Here is a 19,957-nt window from a genome sequence, read left to right as displayed (position 1 = left end):
TTAATGGCTGTAGAGGAAGAGCAGAGGAGAGCTAGAGCACGGAGACCAAAGGGGCTGCGATCATTTGCTTCCCCGTCCCTCCAGAACAAGCTGTCGAGCCCACGGATTCAGTCTGCGCCCTCTTCTCTTGTGAAATCCACTCCTAAAATGTGTGTTTCATCCCTCTCTACTGCCCAACTCACCTGCTCTGTCTGCTGAGGTTTCCTCCATAGTTCTGGCAGTAGATAGCAGCAATGCAATGTGTAGGTACCTGAAACCTCCTGATGGCCCAGATGGGGCTCCACACAATGACATTTGAGGTATTCTTTGTGTGGTTTTTTTGTTTGGTTTTTTTTAATGTTGGTAATGTTAGAGGAATGTAAATATTGACAAGTCATGCTCTGGGAAATGCAAGAAGTCAGGTTGCCTGGGCAACCCTTGCTTGGCCTCCTGGCATGAAGGCATGATGATATAGCCTTTAATAACATGATTACGACCTATTTTTTCCACAGGGCGTAGGATGGACGAATCAGTGCATGGGATGGACGATGCTGTGGGAATGAAGCTGTTGTCTGTTCCTCATTTGTTGCAGAATTTGGAAGGTGTGTAGTGAATGAGGCAGAGGGTTGCAGAAGGAAAGAGGACAGTCTTGGGAAAATGAAGCTGAATGCCTCCTGAAGAGCTGTACTCGTTCCCTGTGTCTGCCAGGGATGTCCTTGTGCAATGATGGAAATTCCCCAGAATCAGGCTCTTCCAGTGCTGTCACTACTCACAATTTCTTCAGTGTCTGTCTCTAGCATGTAATTCTGGGGCTTGATTTGCAGAAAGCTGGAGCATTTATATCAGCACCTACAGGGGGTATCACTGCATGATTTTTCTCATTCTGGACACAATTCCTGTGTATTTTATCTCCCTGCCTGCAAAACAGGAATAATCTTTGTCCTTACTCTTATAAGAAGGTGGTGGAGATGATTTCATTGGTATTTATGAGGTACATGAATATTCTGACAGCACTGTAGGAATGTCTCTGAGGAAACCTATGATTTTGTATTTACTGAGAGGTTTGGATAATAAGGCTGAGGGGCACATGTTGAATGGGAAAGGTAGAGACATCATTAATAGCTGCCCATTTGCTGACTGCAGTGAGCGTTGTGGGAGAAAAACTAATGTGTGATCATCTAATTAAGTGCTGTATCATAATGCGTTTGATACGAGCAATTCAAGGTTGCAGTGGCAACCTTATGTCTGGCTTTTCCTATCTTTTTTTGAATGTAATTAGAAATACAGGATTGAAACAAATTATTGCAATCAGTCCTTTGCTATTATAGTCACCGAGTTACACAGTTGCTCTCAAGAAATGAGCTTCATTTTAAATGCTGTTAGTATTTATGTCCCGTGCTTTTGTTGGAAGGCCATTCCAGAATCCAAATTGGTCTTGTAGTAGGGTACGTTTTAGCATTCAGTTCAAATACACTATAGCTGTCCAGGTTCTTTGCCTTTTTTCCCCTTCCCATTTGCTCCTGTCTGTGACTATCTTAAATCTCTTTTTCTCTCTTCCCATGCCGTGTGAGCAGACAGCAGCCCCGTTCCTTTGCTGAGCTGAAGTTCTCCTCTATCTCCTCTCCTTTTATAAATAGGCTTGCCAAGGCTTTAGCTTCTCAAATATTGATGATCAGAATTGTAAAAGAGCACCAGTATTTCATTGTCTGAATTGCAAATACCTCATGGACACAACAGACTGGTGCCTTCCAGTCACTTGTGATCATGTAGTATATAACCAAGTCCAACGCAGTATTATCTTCCAGCAGAAGCATTTCCCATTAGTCCCTGAGTGTCTTACCTTGTATTTTGCATTTTTTTACTTGCTTTTGCCACACACAGTCTCGAGCTCACCCAGTTCCCGCTGATGTCCCATTTCTGTGCTGTACAGCTGGCAGTGCCTTGCTTTGTCACCAGCAGACTTCATTGGCACATTCCTAAGGTTTGTGCCAAGCTCCCTAGGGAGGTTATTAAACTAGATTTCTTTTTTTCTTGAGAATAAGATGAGTCACCCCGCCACTAACCTCCTGTCATCCGCTTCTGATTTCCATTTTTCTACCCTTATTGCTGTCTGCCCATCAATCAGCTCCTTACCCACCTCATAATTTCTGTATGTGACTTGATAGCCTTCAATATTCCTTTACTATTAGGCTTTTCAAAAATGCAATGTATCAGGCTGATAGGCCTCCATGATTAAAAATAAATAAATAAATAAATGAGCACAAAGGGAGTTCATGGAGACAGAAATCCTGGAAGGTATAAATAACCCTGTGTACCAGTAACTCAGTGTGGCCGGGAGTAGGTTGCTTCAGCTCTGCATTTCAGACCGATCTACCTCCTGCTGCAGAGCTGTCGTGCTCCAGGGATTGATTGAGCCTCTGTGCTGGGCTTCCATAGCTCTTTTCATGTTCAAAGAGCTACTGACAGTATCTTTTAGCAGCCAGAAAAATCCAGCAGAAGTCCATCACCACAGGACACTTGTCATTTTGGACATCCTTTTTCGGCAGCTTGATTTGAGCTTTGTCTATTTTGTCTTTGCCAAGTGATGCAGAGATGGGTGCCTTCATTTGAAGGCTTTAAAGATACTTTCTGATTTTGAAAGCCGTGCTCCTGAAACGCGGAGGATCCCACGAGAATTCAACAGCGTTGGGAGCTGGAAGCTGGTAGGGTTCCCCTCCCCATGAGACTTTTAAAGTCTCCCAATGAATAGTTTTAATTTCCACTGAGATATAAAGAGTTAGCTTGTTGACAGTTTTCCTACTGAGTCCCTGAATAGGAAGCCTAGAGTGTGTGTGGGCTCCGGAGTATGGGAAAACTCATAATGGGCCTCTGAGTAAGTGGATAGAAATATTTTTTTATTTTCCACACTCGCCCTTCTGGTAAATCAGTCAGAACTGAAACGTTTAGTGCAAATTCCTTCTGAACTGGTGACTTCAGTGCAAAATCAAAGAATAGATTGGGGAAAGGGGGAGTTTTCCTGGTGTTATTCCAGTAACTGAGAGCGCAATAGTGTGCTTCCATGGGGTTTTAATAGGCATTGGCTTGACTTCTCTTTTAAGATCTTAATGCTGACCTATAAAGTCCAGACAGCCTAAGAGCTGCCACTCTCCTGATGCCCATCACAATCAGTCAGAGCAGGTCCTTTCATGCAAAGCAGGCTACCTCCAAAAACAGCAGGACACTTAAATGAGAGCCAGTTCTGTGGGTGATTATTTTTTTTGCAAGTCATACAGCTTATTTGTTGTTATCTGAATGATATTTTGATTATTGTAAATGATTGATTTTGGGGTGGCTTTTTTTTTCTGAGAACATCTGACTAGTATATATAGAAATAAAGGATGGAGAAAGTCGCCAGAAAGATAGATGGTGTTGGAGACTTGGAGAGAGTCATTCATCTGAAGCAGGTGACTTAGATTTGGAGTTTAATGTGTCAGAGAAGGATGGAGGAGTAAATAGCTTGTAGAGCCAGAAGGCTTTCAGTAAAAAGTCAGGTGCTGTTTGCATTCTTTGGTGTAAGGTTTGAGGCCAATTTCTTTTTTTCCTTCTTTTTTTTCTTTCTTTTTTTTTTCTTCTTTTTGTTTTTTTTTCTTTTTTTTGGGTGTTTTTTTTTTCTTTCTTTAATCCTTGTAATGCAACTACATCTGGAATCTCTTTTGGGACACTTCCGTATAATGATGCTATGTATCCATGGAGTATAACCCCCATCAGAGCAGAAGCAAGGATCTACTGAAGGGAGACTGCTGCGTGAGGCAGGGTAGAGAAGGGGTGAAATTCCCCTCATGTGGGATCCTTGCTGCAGCTGAAGCAGAGGATGTGTTTGCCAGTTCACATAACCCACGGGCTATTCTTTACGTGAGGGTAGAGCAGCAGTTCAGTGAAAAACAGTAACAGGAATTAGTTCGGAAGGACTGATTTATAAGAAAGGTTAAAAGGGGGCCTGAGTGCACAAGAGAAGGATGCGTGACAATAAATGGAGAACATATGGATTGTAGCAACCCCTAATGTATGAACAAAGCCGGAGTGGAGGGCAAAATAATGTTTGGCTCCACAGAGAAGCGTAACCAAGTTAAGCGTTGCTTCTCTTAATTTTTGTAAGTTGTGGCTCAATAAAGCACACATTGACAATAAAATCTACTTTCTCTTCCCAAAGGAAAAAGTAAAAATGACTTTGAGAAACAAAAAAACCCAAATTAAGAAAATCTGAAGAATATGGCATCAGGGACTGTCTTCTGCTGACAGAGGAGATGTTTTACTTTGACAGGCCAGGTCTGGTCATTCTTAGACAGTTTGAGAGTGAACCCTTATGTCCCCATGAAATCTGTGCAATGTGTGGTGTTTGGGTGGTGATTTTCATTGTTGTCCTTCAGCTGAAATAGTAAAGAGTCATCAACAGCTTTTCAAAACCTTGTGCTGCTTCTAGTGCTTGCTTTGACTTTTTTGCTGTAGAAGGTTTGGCTTGGGCTCAATTATAGGCTTTGTAACTATGTTTTATCTAACTGCTTCAGTTGTTCTGAATTATTTTATTCCCATTTACCGCTTTCCAGAATCTTGCTGCAAAAATCATTTTGACCTTGCGCTTTGAGATTAGGTACCATCTTTTTTATTGCTTTTTTTTTTTTAATGTAGCCCTGATCCATTGCTGAGCCTGCTGAGTGCTCCTGTAGTACAAATATTAATTTGACCAATTTCCTCTTTTGCTCCACCTCTGTTTTTATGCTTTTGTGACCTTCATGCTGCGTAGATTCTGGGGAGAAATGGATATTATCAGATGGTAAGGAAAGTAGTACGGCAATATTCTGCTTAAGTACAATCATTAATGTAAAATACCCTTTGCTGCTTTTCTCAGAAGCGTTCCCTGTAGTTACTCTAGATAGAAGACCAGGAGTGACCTGTAAGCAGTGAATAGCTCAGCTATTTGCATATAAATAGTGTTTCTTTGATTTATTATTTTTATGATACAATTTTCAAATAACAGCGGACAAATGTGTCTTTTGTTTTGTTTGTAAATTCGGGTGATTTATCTCATTCTTTTTCCCCCGCGGCTTGCTTTTATTTTTTCCCTGTCTTGCATCTCTTGAAGAGATTGCTATTCAGTGGAGTAAGACAGAGGTCGGGGCAGGCCAGTGCGGACGACTGAGGACACCCGGGCTAATTGCGTATGCACGAAGGGAACGGATGCGCGGTCCAGAACAGGGCCGCGCTGCCGCCTTTAAACGCAGTCAGCCTAGAAAGCAGCAGTACAAGTCTTTGCCCTAAAAACTAGTTCTAGTCTGGTTTTTGTGAGCTTCTTTATGGACACAGCTTCTTCTGTTTTTACCAGACTTTATGCCCTTGCAGCTGTCTCACTGATCCAGTAGCTTGGAAACAGTGGTTTTGTTGGTATGCTTAGGCAGGTGTTCAGGCTCTAACCTAGTGATATTTGGGAAGTAAGCAGTGCCCTTCATTACTGTCCCATGCCAACAAGCACATCAGATGCAATATTTGTGAGGCTTGTCTGTTACTATAGTATTGCAAAGAAAAGTTAGCTTGCAGCTGCCCAGTGTTTTAAGGACGTGGTGAGGCTTTAGTTCTGAAACGCAAAGACATCACAGCTGATGATGCCCAAGGATTTTTCCTTAAGGAAGTGTCTTCTGTTTAGGACGTCCATCAGAACGATTTTAAATATTTGAAATGTTGAGGGGGGGAAGAGGATGAGCTGACATAGTGTCCTAGCCACTTCTTTCTGAAACTTGGATTTGAACAAACCTCAAAAGATTCCCATGAAAAATGAGTTTGAGCTCCAGTCCTTTCCATGGCTTTTCAGGTGTGCATTGCAGAAAGGCAGCAGGTCTTGTAGCTGCACAAGCACAGTCCTGCCTGGGGGGGGTAAATATTAACAGAATCCTGAAGTTCTTCAGGAAATTTTAATCATGTTTGCTGGAATCAAGCTCTGTACTGCCCCTGTTTTACATACATGTTTCAAACTGGGAGAAGGTTTGGGGTGTGAAGGAGTTCTTGGGCAGTTCTTCAGCCCCAAGAAGATTAAGGGAAGCCTGGAAGAAAAGGAAGAACCTGAGGTGGACTTTAGGCAGGTTATTCAGTGTTTTTATAGCTCCTGTTAGTGTAATCGATAGTGTCCTGCTCTCCAGAACATCCCTCAGAATTTCTGTAGTTCACAAGCGAAGCTTCTCCTTCTCGTTCTCCCCACTGAAATAATAATTTTGATTTGGTTTGTTTCAGAGCTGGAAAAGGAGATCACCAGGAGACCGAAGAAAGTCTGCATTGTTAAAGTGGTGGGAACAAGGAACCTGTGGAAAAACATTGTAGTATTGTGTGTGAACTCGTAAGTCCGATCTCCTTCTGTTTGAATAGCTGTGTGGTTGGTGAACTGGAAGCAGTAATGGGAAATGATGGGAGAGCTCCTCTGTTTCCTAGTGTGGGACCCTTCACTAGTGTCTCTGATAAATGATCCTGGAAAAACACCAGCTGTTGCAGGGAATTACTTTTTATGGCAAACGTGGAGGAACTCATTGGCTGTTTCAGGTAGCAGCACCATGTGTCTTCTCAGGTGTCGTGCTGCAAGTGCATTGCTATCACCAGTGGTCTCGCATGGCCACGTGCTGGTACATGCTCATGCATGCAGACATCTGCTGCTGGCATCCTGGGTGGGATTTCTGAAATCGTTAATGCCACAGGGGCACAAGTTCAAGTTGTTTACATCTGATATAGCTGTGTTGCAGAGGAAGATGTTGCTTGCCAGTAAATACAAGCCTGCTCCCTTGTATAACAGCTGTCCTTGATAGGTCTTCAAAAGCAGATTACAAAGTGCTTCAGCACTCCCAAATCATGTACGGGGCATGCAGGGAGAATGTGTGGTCTTGCACAGAGCAATGTGGTGCTGCGTCCTAAGGCTTCAGCTTGGACATGCTTACGTGGGCAAAACCGGGCATCTGCCTGAGGGTTTGGCAGGTTACAGGCTCTGAGACCTTCTGTCCAGAACTGAGCACCTTGTAAAAGGGGGAAATAGATGGGCTGCAAATTTAGCCTCTAACCAAACCCAACTTCTGGGAGGGCAGCGGCAGTGGATTTTCTAATTTTTCGAGCTTATAAAATGCCCATTTGAGTTCCTTTTGTGATTTTTTTCAAATGGGAGGTGGGGAGAAGAATGGAAATCCCCCATCCTCTGCTCTGTTTAGAAGTACGTAGCTCTCCTGTGGCTTTTTCTTCATCACTTCAGGGCCCTACTCTGCAGCCTTCACTCCTGTTAACAGGCTCATGGATCAGTCATAACCCAGAGAGGATAGCCCCTGTGCTGAGCAGATAGTCACTCAGAGGCACACGGACGTCAGGGGTCAGTGTCCAGCGTTATCGGTTGCAGAACCAACTCTGGTTTTATGGGTTTTGTGTCTGTCTCCCACCTACCAGTGGGTGACTCCCTCTGTTCTGAAACAGTGTTTTCCTCTTAGGCTGAGCTGGTGGATTTAATAGCCACTGTTAACTGTATTTGTGAAAAATGTTTACGTGGGGAATTCTCCCCTTCTCCCTCACCCTTTTTAATTACGCGCATTTGGAAATTCCCTAAACCAGAACTGGGCAGCCCAAAGAATAACTTCTGGCAATAGCACACGGAGGCTGTTTGCCATCCAAGTAGAGTGTGAAGCAGATGTGTGTTTGAGGAAATAGCTTTCATGTTTGTTTTTAGGGGGTGGAAAAAAAAACCTATTTAATTTTAATTCTGTTATTCCTGTTAGATGGGGCTGTGCTAAATTTTAGTAGTGTGGAACATGGAGAAGGAACCTTTTACAGGGAATGATAAGACATCGAGGGAGATAAATGTATTTAGTTTTAAAAGCAACTGTTCTGAGCTGCTCAGCAAGTTAAGATAATAGAGTAATTCCTGGGGAAGCAGGCTGGAAAGCAAAGTCCAAATGATACATGAATTTAGTTTATAGGTCATGGCCTAAACAACAACTTCAGCGAGTGTGTTTGCATGCACAGAAGAGAAAGAGAGAAGATACGCACTGGTTAACTCTGCCCTCTTATTAATATTGTTTTGCTGATTAATATTTCTCTTATGGGAGGAGTCAGTTATAATCTAGATATCCAAAGCAAATTACATTCTTGTGTAACAGCAAGTACTTGTGCTAGGTTTTTATCGGGGGAAGGTGTTTGGTATTGGGGGTGTATTTCTGAACTATAGCATTGATTCACAAGACCACAAGAGAAATTCCCCAGGCCCTGGGCTGTCGTGCACTCAGCGATTGTGTATTCCCCCAACTGTTTCTGTGCTTATATTAATATCCAGTTTACACTGACAGAGCTTCAAATTCCTGACCTTCAGGAGGATAGAGGTGTATCAGTGTAATGTACCTGCCATTCATTTTTTGGAGACCTGGATCTGTGCCTGCCACTCTGTCAGGCACAATTAATTGGTGACATGAGGTTTGTCTGGTCTAAATGCCAGGGCTATTTGTGCTGCGATGGGGGCAGTTGGGAGCACTGACCTCCCGTAGCAGCTCTGCTGCAGTTTTGCACCACGTCAGGGGTGACGCTGGGGCTTTTCATCTGACTTCTGTACTTCCAATCCCCTGCTCTTCCTTCCTTTCTTCTCTTTTCCTTTCTCTTTTCCTTTCTCTTTTCCTTTCTCTTTTCCTTTCTCTTTTCCTTTCTCTTTTCCTTTCTCTTTTCCTTTCTCTTTTCCTTTCTCTTTTCCTTTCTCTTTTCCTTTCTCTTTTCCTTTCTCTTTTCCTTTCTCTTTTCCTTTCTCTTTTCCTTTCTCTTTTCCTTTCTTGGGGGGCTGGGGGGGACAGGAGAAAGAGGAGTGAAATGGAGTGGCAAGATGTTCATCACTGGCATCACAAAGAAACTTTTGAAAGAAGGGGAGACACATTGCTATGAAGGGTGGTGTAAATGTGTAGATTGAATTAGGGCTTATTGTTTCATAATTGTAATAATCATTGCAGCACATGTGACTTCAAATACTCATTTCTAAGGGGTTTTCAGTTGTAACAGGCTAAGTTGGGAAGTGAGATGCAATCTTTAGTATGACCAAATGCCACAGGCAGACGGGTCTTCCTGGAAGACACATCTGTATTGCGCAGTGTTTTGCTGTCCAAGCACACAGGCTGCAGCAGCACTGGCTCTGTGGCTGCCAGTGGATGCACTGGGAACAGAGAGATGTCCTTCTCGAGCTAAGGGAGTTCTCAAATACACTGGGAAAACCAATCACGTACTAGGAGTCCTTGTAAAGTTGCTCATACCCCGATCGTACCACGAGCAACAGCTATATGAATAAAGACAGTAGATTGCAAATGTCTGGTTGAATAGAGAGGTTTTTCTTTTGCTTCTTTTGATCGTTGCTTATTTTTACAGTGGCACCTAGAAGTCTGAGACGAGTCTTTTTGCATTAGGTGTTGTATTCCTGCAGCAGAAGAAATTCTTCCTGCATTAACGTGTTCCTACATTGAATTACGTTGCAGTGCGTGGCTGCCTTCTCAGCAATGATCTCCTCTTGCCCTCTCTTGTCTCCCCTAGGCTGACTGGTTACGGCATACACCACTGTTTTGCAAAAAGCATGATGGGGCACGAAGCGAAGATGGCAATTACCCACAACTTCTATGCGGACTACTACACCATGGCTGGGATTGCCCTGGCATCCTGCCTGGCCATGTGCCCGGTGGTCGGGTTTCTGGGGAGAAGAGGAGGACTCCTGCTTTTCATGATCCTTACAGCCCTGGCATCGCTTCTGCAGCTGGGCCTTCTCAACTGTAAGTTGGAGTCAAGAGCTTTTCAGGACCACACAAGTTTGACATGCAAATAAGGGAGCAGGAAATATTAGCATTTCCTTTGCCTTTCTCAGATTTGACATGCCGTACACCTGCTTAGTTTAAGAAGCTGAATTTGTTTGAAGGATCCCCCAAACACTTGTTGTCTTAGGTTCATTAACAAAAGCCATTGTGTTCTGGATGAGTCCCCATGGTGAAGCTCATGGAGCATTGGTGCTGCTTCTAAGACTGTCACTTAAAAACAAACAAACAAAAAACGCTTTTAGTTTTGTTTCAGTGAAATAGCCTCTGGGAAAAGAGCTGGGTAGGGATTGGGAAGGGAAAACTTTCCCACTTGAGTCTGCTTCTCAGATGGCCTCTAAACCAAACAGATGTTAAAGCAGTAGGTATATGTCCTCTGCCTGCTCTAAGCATCTTGCAATGTGCAAGTAATACACAGCTAACATGGAAATATGCAGCTGAAAGACTCTACTTTTAACATGGTGTGTATGTATAGACGATGTGAACATATACACATGATTTTGTGAGGCGACACAGCTTTTCAAATGGGTTGTTCCTGCCAAAAGCAAGAGTGTCCCACCTCCTCGTTCGCAGGCAGTGACCTTTCTCTGGCCCTTTTGAGCTGCTTCAGCTATTAAAACTGCTAAAAAGGGAAATACTCCCTTTTTTTATTTTATTTCCTTGTCTTAATTTTTTGTTGGTTGAGGAAGGTGAACTTGATGGATCAGAAAGGTGTTGAAACACAGCGAAGGTGGGATGTGCTTTGCCCCTCTCACAGTTGCCAACTGTTCAGCCCCTGTCCCACGAAACCTCACCCCAAGGAAGGAGGAAGAGGGTTGAGACATGCTTTGGACAAACTGGATACGAGACAAACACCAGAACACTGGTTGTTGCTGGTTTTCATTTCTAAGTTTAGAAATAATTAAGGGCTTTAATGAGAAAGAGTTTTTTGCATTGAGGATGGAAAGATTTCACATTCCCGCATGCTGAAGGCAGCCCCGAGCCAGCAAGAATTGTCCATATTTACAGACCGCGTTTCCTGAAAGCGTTTACTAAGTTAACCTTTAGCGAACAAGCTATTTGTGGGAGTGTAGGAGGGAAACAGGGAACTCTTTCATGACATGGGGGAAACTCCAAAATCATGTGTGTTTGCTCCCAGCCTGGCACAGATGTCTACATGCCCTTTGAGCATACGTTTACCATGTCCAGCAGTCTCAACTGAGAGCGGGAGAAGCCCCCGGCCCCACCTCATCCCCAGCCTGTTGACAGACTGTGACCATTCACATGCAGATGCACACTGAGCGTGTGTGCGACCTCCCGAAAATCCATGTTCTTGTGGTGGTGTCCATCAGGGTCTCTCTACACTAGATTCATCTAATATTTTTTTTTAAGGATGTCAGATGTTTGTTGAGGCTGTTGAGGTAGTAAATATGCAATTGCTTAGTGGAGAGAAAGTGTGCCAGAGCCATTAGTCTGTTCCAGAGCCATGAAAATCTGGTTGCAGTTTTTCAACAACAAAAAAGGGGTGAGGGAGGTGGGGAGGAGCACCCTGTAGGAATCATTACAACCTTTTCCATAATGGGTTTAGGTGATTTTGTGAGCAAAGTTGCTAAAACTAAGAGCAGCCTTGGGCTCTAGGTGCGTTCTGCTACGTTGGCACCTACACTTCTCTCAGTGCCATGCACCCGTCAGCCTTCCCCACTCTGCCCTTGCCCTTTTCTTTGTGAGGAGGGAAAGGCAGCCTTGAACTTCAGAGCAGCTCATCTCCCCCTGCTCTAGACCATGCCCCCCTTCTTCCTCAGAAGAGTTAGACAGTGTTTGGAGAGAAGCAGTGACCCTGCCGATTATGAAATCTGTTACAGCCTCCTGCGTGTTTTAGGTTAGCATAATTTGGGTGTAATTAGCAAACGAAATCAGAATTTGAGGAGGAGGGTGAGAGAGGGATGGGAGCATTCTCCATCAGCAGCAAACCTGCGGCAGACCTTGAGGCTTGCTGTGTTTGGCCCTTCCTCCAGACCTCGGGATGTCACTTGGGATGTCACAGGAGCCTAGTGGGAGATGACCAGCAGAGCTGCGCCCAGCTTGTGCCGCTGCCCTTCCCTTGCTGCCCAGTACTGTCGTGTGCTCCTTTACGTTTAGGACGCATGGCAGCTGGTGGCTAGCGTGACACATGGACCACCAGCTCAGGGTTTTGGCGAGCAATAGGTCTCCCACCAGTGGGACAATGCTGATGCCCAGAGTTTTGCTCTCTAACTAAAGCTTCTGTTAGCCATTCCCTTGGGGCTGCAGCATGAGGGCGGTTTCTCTTCTCCCCCTTCGTTAATGACAAAGAGGCCTTTGTGTTAATCCCAGTGGTAATTCTGGGGCTCTTAAAAATGCTTTACTGCTGCGTTTGTTATCTCTGTCTCATTAGCATGCTGTCCTCCAGCTGAAAGGGGCCTGGAAATGGCATCTCCTATCTGGTGGCCACAGGAAGATGTGCCAGTGGTGGCTTGGGAAAGGAGAAGTGAATGGGGGGCTAGGGTGGCGTGATTTATGGTGATTTACCATTTTTTTTCCCTTTTCTTTGGATGGATAAATATGTAACAACAGTATGTTCTTGTTTTCTCTCCCTCTCTCTCTTAATTTTATTTTACTCTGACTTCTGTGGTCTTGGATCCAGTGATCGGAAAATACAGTCAACTTCCAGACTCAGGTATGGTTTACAGACAAGTCTGCGTCATGCAGGAAGCGTTCCTCTGGGAGCGGGTAGATCCGAAAGGCCAGGGCCAAAGCACCCAGAGTGGAGCTGCCACCACAGAGGGGTGCAGAGGGAAAGCCCACTTCTACACAGTGCCTTGGGACCCCGCTCATAGGCAGGCCTGTTTGTTTATATGCAGTCTCTCGGTGTAGCATCCCCTCGACATAGTCTGACTCACCTCTGCATGTCAAGAGAGGGTGCAGAGGTCCCCCAGGGTTTATTTTTAGATACGGGGCAAGGCTTTCTCAGAAAGTCTCCTTCTCAGAAGCAACATTCCCAGTCGTTTTTTTCCAGAAAGATCTGAGATGCCAAAGTCCTTTCTGATAGGGGGACTTAGGCACCTTAGAAAATACTTCCCTGGGCACCTTATCCCAGCCTGAAGTACTATAATAGCAATGCAGTGACAGGGTACAGGGGAACAAAATTTTCCCTTCTGTATTTGATTTAACGGACCTGTCCTTGCCCAGCTTTTCCAAGGTCTGTTCTGCTGAGCAGTCACGACTCCCTGGGGGGTCAGTGGTGCAGCCTCACCCGCTATGCAAGAGTTGCCAGGGAGCCTCACAGACCCGTAGTTTGCAAGGTGCCGCACTCATGTCCTTATCTGCTGGCAGTATTTGCTCTCTCCCCCACACTTGGGGTGCATTGCAGAAAGGGCTTAGCCCTGAGCAGGCTGTAGCACGTTTCAGAAGTTGTAACCTAAGAGCTCCCAAATACCTTTGCTCTCCTGAGAGCTGACATAGTCAGCAAGAACAAAAGCAGGTGTTACTTTTCATTGAATCCAACCCAGAAAATATACCTGCTTGGGACTGCAGGCGGATGAGCAGCCCTTTCTCTGGGCAGATCTTGGGACTTGGCTGGAGGAAGCTGGGGGGCATTGGCTGCAAAGCTCCAGCCCCTTCCCCAGCGCTCCTGTTAGGCATGATGTGTTCCCCTCGTATGGCACAATAGTCTCTGTGAACAACGTGGCCTCCTTGCTGGCCAGGACGGACTGCATAAGCTTGTACAACCCTGGATTAGATATCCCGCCCCTGCCCGCAGAAGGTGGCGAGCAGGGATCAACTCAGGGATGTGTTGTCATCATGGCCAGGAGACAGTTTCCTTTATCTTTGTTTAGATTTACTGGGGTTTCTCCCTGTGCTTGATAGACACTGCTCCCAGAAACCTTGCTGCCCTCCAGCCGTGAAATGATTGAGCAAACAGCCTTGTTGGGCACGGTGACTTAGGGGAGTGCTTCACCGTCCTTGGCATTGGCTTTTCTCTCCCAGAGTTGTCAGGCAAAGGCTGTCAAGCTGGGGGTTACGACAGAGTTTGCAGACTGATCACGTGCAGGATCAGTCACATGCTTAGCACGGAGATGGAAGCACTTTTATTTCTTTCCCCTCTTGTCCTGCGAGCCTCTCCAGCGCCTAAGCCACCGAGCTGTACCAGATGTTTGGCAGCTTGATGAACACTGCCTGTCAAACGTGGGAGGGAAGTGGCTGGTGCCTAAAAGACTGCCCAAATATGTGTTTTTTCTTGGGTTTTACCTTTTTGTGGTGGCTGGGCATAAATAATTCGGAGATTGCTGCCATTTGTGGCATGACATTATGATTTTTTTTCACGTATGTTTGTGTCTCGGGTGCTTGGGGAATGGATTTTATAAATACCGGTTTTAAATTACTATTACAAAAATGACTCAATCTTCTCTAGGGAGAATGAGTAACATAAACCTGTTTTCTTGTTTTCTTCCTTGGAAGTTTGGCCTCATTCTCACTTTTTATGAACACACTGACAGGTATGAGTGACAGCGTCAAAGACAAATTCTCTACCGCGTTTTCCATCGTGGGTATGTTTTCTTCGCATGCCGTTGGAAGCCTCAGCGTGTTCTTCTGTGCTGAAATCACACCCACAGTAATCAGGTGAGACATTGGAGCCCCCCTCTTCAAAGGATGGGGATGAAATTATCCTCATTTAATTGATAACTGGCTGTGTAGCTTAGCCCATTGTATGGGAAGGGAAATCCCCCATAATTGGAGACCTCGCAGCAATTTTTGGGCCGCTCTTTAATTTAATGTCACTGCAGTCAGTCTGCCTAAGTAAATGCCTGTCTGTAGACAGAGGGGCTTTGTTTCCGATGGCTCCACCTTGTGTCCCATCGTGGTGACTATCAGCAGGCCAGGCATCATATGAATTGCATTTGTTTGCAGTGCGGTATGGTCTTAAATACTTAGCTGAACCAGATAGTGCAGTAGAACATGGTTATCGCTTCGCTTACTCTGCTGGATTTGTACAAGCAGTGACCATGTGAGTCTACAGCTTGATATTAAAAGAAAAATTCCACGAGGGTGCAGAGGAGGACATAGGTGCAGGCAATCCCTGCCTCCACAGAGCAGGTTAATCAAGCCAGCTGTAGGGGTGCTTCGGTGGAAAGGAGGTGTTGCAACGTGTGGTGTTAAATGCTTTTAGTGCGTATAGGTGCTCTGCAAGTCTGCCTCTCCTACAGCAGCACCAGTGGGAGTGGCCCGCCTTTATTGCGGAGAAAGTCATCTTTCTCTTTGCACCCAGATCTATCTTAGCAGAGGCTGAAAGTTTTTCTAAAGAGGATCGCTTTCATCCTGGGCAATAGTAGAAATCAGGCAGATGATCTTCGCTGGAGAGCTTCCCATAAAATGTCTTTGTGTAGTCAGGTTTTTGTACCATTTTATGTATTCACTGTTATCTTCCACAGCACAAAGGTTGTGCTTTTGTGTTCTGGATTATGCTTTCAGCAATGCCACAGCAATTCAGGAGTCTGCCCTGACTCCATTGAATTTCCCAGGAATGTCGGTCATATGGGTGGGAGGGAGGGTGGAGGGAAGAGGATATTCTTTTTTTTCTTTTTTTCTACAAACTATAAGCCTTTTCAATAACGCTGCACAAGTATTATAGCAAAACTGTCAGCTGAGTGGCCAGAGCCTCCTTGATCTGTGGCCTTTTCTTCCAAGCTATCTGACTTGTGAATGTATTTTACAGATAACGTTATTTCCACAGGGAAAGGCAGTGTGAGTGGTGAGGAGATTATATAGCAGCCCGAAACACTAACAGCTATTTACTTATGTGCATGTCAGTCAGTTTGGTGTTTTTATGCCTCTTTAATTTTCTCCTTGTCTCTGTTTGGAAGACATATAGATAAGGAATTGGCCACATCAACCAGAAGAGAATCTGCCAAGTAGGGTCAGATGTGCAGTGTGAACTTAGCAAGCTTTTTTCCTTAAATCACTTACGTTGCTACAGAGAAGAGGACAAAATCCTGGCTGGGAGCCAAAATTCTGCTTCCCCGACTCTGCTGGCTGACGCCAGGCGAGTGACAATAGCTGGATGTGCCTCAGGGTCCCCGTTTATTAATAGGGATGATGACACTCTGCAGCGCTTTGCGGTCCTACCACCGTGAAGCTCTTGATAAGATCCACTCAGGGCTGTAATTAGGAGGTGGAGTTTAGGACGGTGTGTAAACCTGTCTCAGGCAGAGGTGTGGTTAAGTTGCCTTGTGTCTTGTGTTTCGGTGGGATCTGGCTGCTCCTTCATAACCTGTTCTCCACAATACTGCCTCAGATGCCCTTTACTGTTTCAGACCATCTTAATATGCTTTTGGTTGAATCTCGAGGAACCTTAAGGAAAAGGGAGGCAGAGAGAGCGCTGGGGCCATCTCTGGGGTTTCCCTGATCAGATCCTTTACCTGTAATCCCTCATCCCTGAGGGACAAAAACAGCACTGCTGTTATCGGGGTAGCAGTGGCATGAAAGAGAAGCCGTAGCACCCGTCCAGCTCTACTGCTGTGGTGTTGAGATGAACGGTTACAGCAGTGTAGGAGGAAAACAGCCTTTTTCATCCCCAAGAGGTGCTGCCTGCTGCAGAAACACAAAGGTCCCACGCTGTCACATGGCACAGAGGGTCCTTCGTACCCTTGCACTGCACCCCGGTCTCCTGGCGCTAGGTAGGAGGGCTTCACCAGGAACTCCCCTTCCTTGTACTGGGGGCTTCAGTACAGAGCTCCTTCCAAATGCTGAATTTAAGCACTAAGTGGCGCCGATAATCCATCTCTAATAATCTTGACGGGAGCACCACTGCAGTCTGCACGGCTACTAAATAGAAATAGGCTGAGGAAAGCATGGTGTGTCCTCTCCCCACCCTCTGCATGCTCGGTTACTACCAAGTGGAAGAGATATCTATTTTTTTTCTCTCTGTGTCCTGCTTTTGTGCCCACCCAGCCAAAGAAATGAAGAGTGGGCAGTGATGGCCAAATTAGGAGCTTTACCCATCAATAGCTGTCTCAAGCCAAATTTCCAGTGGGGTACAGTGCTGTTTACGGGGACCTGAACCAGGCCTGGCTTTTCAAAGGTGGTGCCTTGCCCCATGAGGCCAAGGGCGTCCTGGTGCGTTACTGAAGCTCTGTCCTGGGGCTGAGTGCACAACAGGGTTGCTTACACACAGGAAAGGCAGGGAAAAACCGTGGAGGTTTTCAGGGAGTGACTTCAAGAAGTGGCTGAGCTGGCTGAGTGGCTGGTCTGAATTCAGTGTTGGCCCCACTTTGTGCAGGAGGCTGGAGTAGGTGCTCTCCCAAAGTCTCCTCCAGCCCGAGTAGCTCTCTGGCTCTTTTGTACTCTGAGCCATGCTGCATGTCGACCCGTTTGCTCGAGACAGACAAATGGCCATCCGAAGATAGGATTAACATTTCTCTGCTCCCCTGAGCAGTGCTGAGAAGGGCAAGTCCACTTTCTTAGGTTTAGCCTGGTTTGAGCAAAGAATATCAGTGAGGATGTTTTGCTGCTCTCTGAAAAAAGACTGCGGTAGCGAGCAAGGAAATTCTCCCCCGTGAACAGGGAGGCCCTTTCTGAGGACAAAATTTTGGACCATGTCAGGACGGTAAGCCTCACGCAAACCATCCAGCCTTGCTGCCGCTGGGCGAGCAGGGGTCGGGGAAGTGGCTCTGATCACCCGTGGGGCTGTGCTGTGGGAAAGCCTCCCAGGCGGAGGTGCAAGGGGAGAAGCTGGGGCTCGTCGTGGATGCCAGCAGCCCTCGCACTCCCTCCCTTGGCTCCGCTCTGCACCTCGGAGCGCGTTTGAAGTACAGACGCTGGCCCCCTGCCGTGGGAGACCTTGTACTGAGGAGTGGTGCCCCAAAACACCCTGAATGTTTTTGGTTTCCACCTGCTGCCCCATGACGCCTACAAAGACAGTGTGAAGTATGAGGGTGCTGCCTCTCTTGTCCTGTACCCGTTTTCCTGATGTGCACGTGAACAACAGAAAATGCCTGACGGTATTTTCAGTTTGGTTTTGGTTTGGGGTTTTTTTCATATTTGCAGTATAGTCAAACATTTAAAAAAATCTTCTAGGACGCATACCAAAATGTATTTTCAAGCCGCCTTCTGCCAGGATTTGATGGCGCTGGATAAAGTAACGCCGGCTCTAATTACTGACGTCATATGGAAAAACTTCTTTTTCCCCCTCCAAATCTGAAGCCGCTTGACCCGTAATGACAGAGCCGTCTTTGTTGTTGCCTTTTCCTGTTTCCTTTCAGCTTGCTTGATATCCTTCTACAGTGGCTTTTAAAACTCACCTCAGGTCCTTCTCGGGGGTTGAGATACAATTTAGCTGTAGCAAACACTGATGTAAATGAGCCGGGCTTCTGTTGCTCCGGAGCCAGCTTGGAGAGTGATTTGCCATGCATTCGGGGCTGGTTGTGTCGATTGCTCATGTGAGTGTATTAATGAAGTTGCAGGGAGGCCAGCTGCACAATGGCCGCATTCAGCTGGGTTTCTAAATTGCCACCGGAAAGCTGGCAAGTTTTGGGGAAATCACTGTTGTCTGTGAAGGATGCTCTGCCGAGTCTGGAGAATTAGAAGGTACAGATGTGAATTTTTGATCCAGTCAGTGTCCCAAGAGCATCTTTTGAAATCTGTGCTTGCTGCCCTTCAGCTGTCAAGTAAGCAGCAGTGGATTTCGGAAAGGATTGGGTGAAGATTAGCTTTAACACGGTGGTTGGCTGAGTGAATTTGGCATTTTGTAGGTTTATCGTGCTGTGATTTCTAGTATGCTCAGTAGTCGATGAAACTTTTTTTCCAAGTAGTTGATGTAAAGCAGTTCATTGGCCTTCTGCAGTTGTCTTCTGTAAGGTCCGGTTATCGTTAATAATTACATCTCTGACATTGGGCCAGGAACTGAAGCACCTGAGCCCATCTGATCACCAGAGGGTTTGGGAATAGATGGCATCTCCCAGAGGACCCGCAGAAAGCGTGCTGCCCAGCCGAGCTTGGTGGGGGAGTGGGGAGCAGGGTGCCAGCGATTTAAGCTCACGGGGAGACCTCCCTCTGCAGGCAGCAGGGTCTTTGGAAAATGAAGGACAAGCTGCCACTCTCAGAGATTTTGCTAAAACGAGTCACTTGAGGGTGACGCTCCACTGGCCGGAGACCTCGGTCATGCCGCAGCAGGAGGAGGGAATGGTCTGCCCCAGAGAAACGCCTGTGGTGCCGCTTCTGTGCGGGGTCACCCAGCAGGGACAGGGCCCGGGAGCACGAGCTGTGCCTCAAAACGAGGTGGGCGTGCGCACGTGGCCGGAGGTGTGCCAGGCCTGCCTGCGCCAGGACCTGGAGAGGCGTCGATGAGCAAGACGAGGAATTGCAAGAGAGGTTGCTTGCATAGCCAAGCATCAGGAGAGAGCACTGAATTTGGCTTGCACAAGCGACTTCCATGCTTGCGACTGGAGGAAGATGAGGTTATTTTCACACTTTTTTTTTTTTTTTTTTAAGCTGTAATGTGTTTTCACTGGTTTTTGGTGTGCTGCATGTATGATCTCAAGACACAAGCACACTGCATTTAATAAATAAGCATTTCTGTGATAAAGAATATTTTATAAAGTTACTTGTTTATAATTTAAGCATTTCAGCAATGCTAACCTTTTCGTAACCTTTCTGTGATACAAGAATACACGAGAAGAGCAAGAAAGAGTGAAGTGAGGGACCTACCTCAGCTTGTACAGTGAATTAAGAGGAGGTCTCGGAAATGAATCCCAAACTCTTGTTCTCCTATTCTGACCACTAGCTATGCTATCTTCTTTTTCTGAAAATTATGCATTTTATTACAACATCAGTGTGTTGAGAAGTTCCAGCCACAACATGTTTTTATGGAGGAAATATTTCAGCACTCAGCGTTTGGTATAATGGATCGAGGCAGTGGCCTGTAAAGTCTAATCTCCTGCCCTCCACTGCTGATTGATGCCAGATACTGTAGAGGCAGCCAAAACTGACTTCTGCACCTACTGCTTCTTGGTGTGTCTTGTCTAAGCTGGAGAAGGCAGGCATGCTAAGCAAAATGTGGTTCTCCCTCACTGAATATGGGAATACTTGGAAATGGGAGTACTTTATAGAGGGCTGTCTACACACTCAGGTGATAAAGCTCCTCCTCTTCTTATGTGGGGGCA

The 19,957-nt window shown here is 45.9% G+C and overlaps 1 protein-coding gene across 2 annotated transcripts in view; it reads left to right on the top strand.

The window, feature by feature from the left end:
* Positions 1-19,957, top strand: part of SLC22A23 (solute carrier family 22 member 23) — a 115,019-nt gene that overhangs the window by 92,544 nt on the left and 2,518 nt on the right. Inside the window, exons 6-10 of one of the 2 annotated variants that reach the window (XM_076330470.1) lie at positions 492-581; positions 6,238-6,340; positions 9,532-9,764; positions 12,445-12,477; positions 14,297-14,420. In XM_076330470.1, coding sequence (XP_076186585.1) covers positions 492-581; positions 6,238-6,340; positions 9,532-9,764; positions 12,445-12,477; positions 14,297-14,420 — 583 coding nt within the window. The remainder of the gene's footprint in view (positions 1-491; positions 582-6,237; positions 6,341-9,531; positions 9,765-12,444; positions 12,478-14,296; positions 14,421-19,957) is intronic. The other variant, XM_076330471.1, reaches the window with a different exon arrangement.

Source organism: Aptenodytes patagonicus, chromosome 2, assembly GCF_965638725.1.
Source record: "Aptenodytes patagonicus chromosome 2, bAptPat1.pri.cur, whole genome shotgun sequence".
Lineage (NCBI taxonomy): Eukaryota > Metazoa > Chordata > Aves > Sphenisciformes > Spheniscidae > Aptenodytes > Aptenodytes patagonicus.
Note: the sequence above shows the minus strand (reverse complement) of the source record. Positions and strands in the feature narration are given on the sequence as shown.